The sequence below is a fragment of the Acanthisitta chloris genome, unplaced genomic scaffold (assembly GCF_000695815.1).
Source record: "Acanthisitta chloris isolate BGI_N310 unplaced genomic scaffold, ASM69581v1 scaffold9446, whole genome shotgun sequence".
In the NCBI taxonomy this organism is placed as follows: domain Eukaryota; kingdom Metazoa; phylum Chordata; class Aves; order Passeriformes; family Acanthisittidae; genus Acanthisitta; species Acanthisitta chloris.
Window position 1 is genome coordinate 64,329 of NW_008678694.1, and position 7,511 is coordinate 71,839.

The window sequence follows — 7,511 nt, forward strand, 5'->3', positions numbered from 1 at the left end:
ATCTGTGGCCAGAGATGCTGTTGTGACAAATGCTGTGTCTTCTGATAGGAAAGACATCCACCTGGTTTGAAGGCAACACCTGAGAGAGGAAAACTAAGCATTATTGTCACCTCCTCCTGTCCTTGTTTCTGTTTTAAGAAATACAGATGCCACAGGCAGGTCTAGCCTGCTTTTGTCCCCTATCAAGGGCACAAGTTTCTTTCAAATCCTCCATAAAAAGGCCCAGGCTGCGTTTGCAGCTGGTTAACCTGTGCTACAGAAATAGGAGTGAACCCCTTGACAGCTGCACAGCAGTAATTGGCTATTTTTCTGCTCACACAGGCAAAATGAACATTCAAGAGTATTTCACAAGAATATCTTACAACAAGCCCCACAAGGATGCAGACTTGCAAACCTTAACAGCCATCTTCCAGCATCACATCCAGGCAATTCCTTTTGAGAACCTCAGCATGCATTGTGGAGAGACCATTGAACTGGATTTACAAGCTACTTACAATAAGATTGTGAGAAAAAAACGTGGTGGATGGTGCCTAGAAAGCAATCACCTTTTATTTTGGGCCTTGCAAGAATTAGGGTATGACGTCTGTATTCTTGGTGGAAATAGCTATGAACCAGCAGAGAAGGCATACACTGCTGAGATAAATCATATCCTACTAAAGGTGGTGATCAAGGGAACTCCCTACATAGCAGATGCTGGGTTTGGTGGTGCCTACCAGATGTGGCAGCCATTGATGCTGGTTTCTGGGAAGGATCAGCCCCAGGGCCCTGGCATCTTCCGCTTCATGGAAGACAATGGCACCTGGTACTTTGAGAAGGTCAAAAGGAAGCACTATATTCCTGAGCATAGTGATACTGACTTCACTTATACTCCAGGACTGGGGAATATCAGAAAAATATATACATTCACTCTTGAGCCACGACATATAAATGACTTTCAGGAGCTAAACGCATACCTACAAGTGTCTCCAGATAATATACTGAGGAAGAAGTCAATCTGCACTCTCCAGACCACCGAAGGGCTCTGTGCCTTAGTTGGATGGACCTTCTCTGAGATGAAATATAACTACATGGAAGACACTGACCTGATACAGATCACAACTCTTACGGATGAAGAGGTTGAGAAGACACTGAAAGATAAATTCAATATAGTGCTGGAGAACAAACTTGTACCAGTAAATGTTCGTGGCTTGCCACCTAATATAGTGGATAAGATCTAATTCTTATGCTGTGCTAGATGGCCACATAAATATCCAGTACAAAAGTTCTAAAATTGACATTGATTAGATTAATCTGTTTCTAAAACTGAGCTAGTCACAAAGCTTGGTAAATTCAAGTACATTGCTAATTAACTGCATATATGGATTGCACATTTTTCCTTAAGCTTCTCCTTCTTTAGAAGCTAGGACATCTTACTACCTCTGATTTGCTCATATGGAAATTGCTTTTTGATTCCTTAACATTTTGTTCCACCTCTGGAACTCATTTCATTGCAGATATATTTTGTGGCAAAGGAGACCAAACCGATACAGAAGGAGAAGCTGTGCTACCATTTTACACAGAAGACCTCTAACCTCTTTTGGTATCATTTCCAACCTTCTCAGCAGAGTTTTACAAATTATTCACTTCCTTTAACTGTCTGAAAGTTGTGCTGAATTTGGCTTTCAAAGACTTCGTAGAAAAAAAGAAAGGTTAAGACTTTCTCAAAACAAGCCACCATTAGGTGCTGATTAACTTGTGATGAGATAAATTGGAAGACTTGAGTCCTATTCCCACACAAGAAACTGAGTTAAAGTGAGCTAATTATACAAGGGCACCTAACTCCCCTCCACCCAAAGCTCTATAATTTTGAGCATCCCATTTTTCTGAGTCTGATTTTTTGTGTCTCTGAATTTGGAACAAAATCTATAGAAGATGAGATGACTCAACAGTCCTTAAAAATCAGAGTTTTGGTATCAAAACTGTAAAAAAAAATAATCAAAGTTAGAACAATCTTTGCAAACTATAATCTAAACTTTTGAGACCAAACTTCTGTAATGTCAAGATGGCATGACAGTGTTACAGATAAAACTCTTCATTATTTATTACAAGCAGTATTCTGCACAAAAGCCTCCTTAAAAACTGATACTGCAAAAGAAAACACTGGGAAGTTTGGACGTGCCATCAGTGTGGTTTCCCAGCCTGATATACATAACATGAAAGCCTTTTACCATATGATGCTTGTTGCAGGAACTGTACAGGATGTGCCATAAAAGAGGATGACAGAAGAACATCAGTCTTCAGGCCAGGAAAATACTTTGATGCTTGTTTTAGTCAACCACACAGACCCATGGACACCTGATGTGTCTAAAACTCTGGTGCTTTCTCAGATGCTGTTTAATGTGCTCACTGCCTTCCCAAAAGGGACCTTCTCTGACATTCCACCTCCATCAAATGCAGAAGAGACATACTTAACAAGGAGAGAATTAAATGAACAGCACTTTGCAATGAACACTTTGCAATGCTTTGAAGACGTAGAAGACCAAGTTTTAGAGAGGTATTGCAATATTTTCTTCAAAAAAATATTTTTCATGGTATTTGTTAGCTGTGGCAGTTCCACAATAACTACTTGCTGCAGCTGAGGAGTTGAACAGATAAAAAAAGTTCTTTTGTGGACAAAGAAGACTTATTTTGTGCATCTGTGGAGCATGAGGGCACACAGCCTGCAATACCTTGGCAATTCAGTGCCCCCACCAGGATGCAGATGACCATCCTCCACCACAAACTGTTGGTTTGCAAAATAACAGTAATTTCATTTTAAAAAGTTACAAAGCCATTTGAAAGTGCCTACTGTAATTATTTTACATGGAAAACAAGTTCATTCTGGTCTTAACCAGAGGAAGACATAAACATCTACTAATAGAGAAGAAACAAAGTTTAATTTGCTCATGGATCAGTGAAGTCCAAAAATGTGCATTCATTTTGGGTGGACTTTGCCCTTTCTTGGAATTTAATATGCAGGAGCAAGGGCCAGTGGAGCTTAAAGAGAAAGACAACCCTCTCAATTGTATCCACTCCTGCCTTTACTGGCTGCTGCCCCTGTAATAAAGCACCCAGAAGTTGAATACCTCAATAAATAAGAAGATATCTCTTAAGAGGTAAGTTCTTAAAAATCTCCAAACAAAGAGACAAAAAACCCGGTTTCTTTATGATGGTAAAGTTCATGGACAATAAAGTAAGCAATATCCTCTAGGAAAAATGTTCTAAAACCGTGTGGATATAGAGCTAAACTATCACTTGCTAAACAGAGGCTCTTAAAGAGGGCAAAAAGTGATATGCAATTTCAATTCTTCTACCCTTTGCTCTTCAGGAGAAGATTTGCTTGACTATGAGATAGATTCTTTTGTTTAGATATGATAGCAGATATAAATTGAGAACTGTTGGAAGTCCTGCCTTGAGATTTTTAACTTTATTTTAAAACACTGCAAGTGCAAGGGAAGCAAAAGAGCAATCCCCATAATCAATAGATTCTGCTTTATGAGAATAAAATTACAGTTCTTTAAAAACAACTTTTAAAGAAAATTGCAAAGAAAGTCCATGTGCTGATGTATTAGGATAAAGGAAGACAAATAACATTTTAACAGTGGAATTGCTGATAGTGTGTATAGTCCTGGTAAGGAATATTTTTGTGTGAACACCTTCATTTGCACATTTATAAATAGTTCTTTAAAGCTCTGCTGATGTTTTTCTCTACATAAATCATAGTCACATTTGTGGGACTACTTTTTCAGTACCTGCCTTTTCATCTGATCTGCTCACAATTCAAAAGAACGGCAGCTTTCATCTCCTACAGTCCAGATCTAATGCTGATCAATCATATTATGCAGCTGCAGAGAGAAATTACAAATAATATAAACTCAAGAACCAGCTTTATACTGGTGTGATCTATTTATCATTCACAAAAGGAGAGGGCAGGACTGCATATACTTGGATTCTGTAAATCAAAAAAGTGCCACGAATCTTATGTTATACATAACAAATATTACATTGACAATATCCTCCAAAATCCACTTATATATCAATGGATGCTAAATTCCTTTCTGTAGCAGATAATGTGTAGTTTTTGATGGTGTTCTCCATTCACTTTGGACAGCTGCTCTCTATACCATGCATAAATCTGTCACTGAGAATCATGAGAAATACTAGTTTGCAGTAAACATTCAGCAGTTCATGGCTGAATTTATCTGAATACAATAGTCTTCCTGAGTCATTAATATAGGTGTCTAAACCTCAGCTTACTGTGTGCACCAAAGAGCTCCAAGAAGCTCCAAGAAGCCCATGAAACTCATGTTTTGCAGTAACTCTGGACTGCTTAGTGCTCTCTCTGCAAAGGCTCAAGCCTTCAAAATGTTTTGTGCCCACCTCCATACCCAAGCAGATGATCTACAATATATTTTACAAACAGTATCTTCCAGATATCTGCGTAGCATCCAGTTCATTAACAGTGGCCAGCAGACTGTGATGGGCCACTATGAAAGCCAGATGACTGTGAGTGGCTTTTCATGGTATTAGAAGGCAGGAGACAAGCTGAGCAGTTCCTCATCCAGAGGGTGTTCATGAAGAGTCCTACCAAGGCAGGCCAGGAGGTGGGCAGTGCTGGAGGCAGGACAGGCCAGGAATGCACTGTAAGAGGCTTGGATAATTCTCAGTCACACCTACTCTGTAAGGGACAAAGTGAGTTTGACAAAGGCCAGGACTAGAGAGATGGAAAGCAGCCTGTGTCCATTTTCAGCATACCCTGTGAGGCACATGGTGGAAGAGGGCATGGAGATGTGCTCTTTGTCTTTTAGGTCACTTGCCTCCATGCATATTCATAATTCCAACATCAAAATAAGTTTGTACAACACTCAGAGCAGACACAAGACTCTGTGACTCTTGCAAAGGTCAGAGTTTTTTCAGTTATAATTATCTGAATAAAACTTGACACTTTACAAAACATGCAGGAGCACCATTCCAACTTTTTGTAAGTCGTGGAAGAGTGATGCATACTGACCAAGCAATTCGTTTACTGTAACGTTGATCAGTGACAGACTCATGAAAAGAACATGGAAATCCTGATTCAAATTATCCTCCCTCCAACTGGCAGATGACATTGCTTCCCCCACTGACACTCCTTTCACTGACATAGTGAAATATGCAAATACAGCAAACTCTTGTTTTGCAGCCACTGTAGATGAAGCTGAAATGGCATCAGCTGTTTGCTATAGGGATGACTTAAGACAAAAGCAAACCCTCACGTACACTGCTCTTTGCTAGGGGAACCCGTTGATATGAATACTTGTTACCTATAAAAGCTGCTCTGATGAGGTTCAGTAGTTTAAAGCATCTTTGCTGGCAGAGCCTGGGCAGTTTTTCACAGGATCATAAATCACTGAAGTAAAGAAACCAAACCAAAACACAATTCCTGCCTTTACAGGTGACATGAACCTTGAAGAGTATTTTGCGAGGACTGGCTATAAAGGCTCCCTTGAAAAACAAGATCTGGAAACCTTAACTGATATATTCCAGCACCACATCCGTGCTGTTCCCTTTGAAAACCTCAGCATCCACTGTGGGGAGAAAATTACTTTGGAATTGGAGCATGTTTACAACAAAATCGTGCGGAAGAAGCGTGGTGGGTGGTGCATGGAGAACAACCAGCTGCTGGGCTGGGTCCTGAAACATCTGGGGTATGATGCCAGCTTTCTGGGAGCATATGTGTTCAATCCACATCAAAATGCATATGCCACCATTATGACCCATCTCCTGGTAAAGGTAGTCATTGATGGCAAGGCCTATATCGTTGATGGAGGCTTTGGGGTTTCCTATCAGATGTGGCAACCAATGGAGCTTGTGTCAGGGAAAGACCAGCCCCAGGCTCCTGGAGTCTTTCGCTTCACAGAGAAAAATGCTGTCTGGTACCTTGAGAAACTGAGACGGAAACAATATATCCCCAATCAAAATTTCTCCAATTCTGATCTTCTGGAGAAAAAAGAGTGTCGGAAAGTTTATATGTTCAGCCTTGAGCCACGGACAGTGGAAGACTTCCATTTCCAGTGCACATACCTTCAGACCTCTCCAGATTCCCTCTTTACAAAGAAGTCCATCTGCACCCTCCAGACCACTGATGGCTTCCGAGCGCTCATTGGGTGGACACTCACTGAGACCACATACAACTACAAGGAAAACATGGATCTGGTGGAATTTGTAACTCTTGAAGATGAAGAGGTGGAAAAAACCCTCAAAGAGAAATTCAACATCACCCTAGATAGAAAACTTGTTCCAATTAATGTTAAAGGATCTTACACAATCTAGGTGACCAAGGAAAACCTACAACAATGCTAAACATGTACAGTACCCTCCACTGTCTGTGCAAACCCTACTGCAAGATTATGGGATTCTTTTGCAGGTGACTGAACGAAAAATAAATTAATTTGAGATTAAAGTGAATTTCACCCTGGGAAAACTCAGAAATTTAGGACTCTTGGGTCAGTTAGAATTATTTGCTGTGAGATGACTGCCATTCAATTTTTGGCACAAATGTAGGATCTGATTTGAATCTGGTTATAAGCTTGGGTAAGAAATACATCTGGGGAATTTTGGACTGCCTGGAGCACATAAATAGGAGTATGGATTATTAATTGTGATATGCTGCCAACACATTTTCTATGGTTATTATAGGGAGACAAGTCATCTGTGAGCATTTAGACAATGAAGTACATATTTAAAACTTCATTTTTTACAAGATCCAACCACTCACAGCTCATCTCATTTCTCTACCTTTAATATAAGTAAAACTATGTCATCTTTGAAAGGAGCATTAGGAGGCATAATTCTTTCACCATTATCCTTAGACAAAGCATAGTATAAAATGAAAATTATCATCATATGCCTCCCTTTGGCCAGTACTGCAGTAAACTGTCCCATACATTTTTTTGCTATGTATGTATTTTTCTGGTGATCAAAATTCTATATATTGCAGTGTTATTGTGGCTGATGTGCTCTAAAGAGACCACTACAAGCTTTGCTTCTGATAAGTAATCATGCTATAAACAGTGAAAGGTGCTTAATTGTCACAGCTGGCTTAGATTTACTTTTTTCCCAAAAGGGATGGAAATGTTGTCATTTTAGCATTGCAAGTTATTTGTGTAACAAAGGTGGAACAATGAAGGTAAGCCCAGTGTATCCTCGGTTCTGTCCTTTGTGTATTGCAAACATGGGAGTCCATACAATTGTCCTAAATGGGTACCACTTAGCACAGGATCTTTAGTGTCACAAGTTAGTTCATCTGTGTCAAAGTGAAAAAAGAAACCAAGGAGCTGGCCAAACCTAAAGGAAATCCTTTAATTATTTCGCAATCACATTTCCCCATTTTTTAGAAATTGTTGTTCCTTCTGCCATGCTACTCTGCAAAAAGGCCAAACCAGGAAACCACTAAGAATGGGGAAACATTCTTAAATGCATCAAAAATAACAGAAACACTGAAAAACACTCTT

At 39.7% G+C, this 7,511-nt stretch overlaps 2 protein-coding genes across 2 annotated transcripts; both read left to right on the forward strand.

Annotated features, from left to right (window-relative positions):
* Positions 1 to 326: 326 nt before the first annotated feature.
* LOC103804390 (arylamine N-acetyltransferase, liver isozyme-like) lies at positions 327 to 1,217 on the forward strand. The gene has a single exon (XM_009077001.1). The coding sequence runs from the start codon at positions 327 to 329 to the stop codon at positions 1,215 to 1,217; it is 891 nt and encodes a 296-aa protein (XP_009075249.1).
* A 1,805-nt stretch (positions 1,218 to 3,022) lies between these two features.
* LOC103804391 (arylamine N-acetyltransferase, pineal gland isozyme NAT-10) lies at positions 3,023 to 6,330 on the forward strand. Its single transcript, XM_009077003.1, has 2 exons — positions 3,023 to 3,134; positions 5,453 to 6,330. Exon 2 carries the CDS (start codon positions 5,458 to 5,460, stop codon positions 6,328 to 6,330), a length of 873 nt encoding a protein of 290 aa, XP_009075251.1. The 5' UTR covers positions 3,023 to 3,134; positions 5,453 to 5,457.
* Positions 6,331 to 7,511: the final 1,181 nt, after the last annotated feature.

Excerpts from the sequence above, each read along its gene's own strand:
- LOC103804390 (XM_009077001.1), top strand. The coding sequence starts at position 327 with ATGAACATTCAAGAGTATTTCACAAGAATATCTTACAACAAGCCCCAC.
- LOC103804391 (XM_009077003.1), top strand. The coding sequence starts at position 5,458 with ATGAACCTTGAAGAGTATTTTGCGAGGACTGGCTATAAAGGCTCCCTT.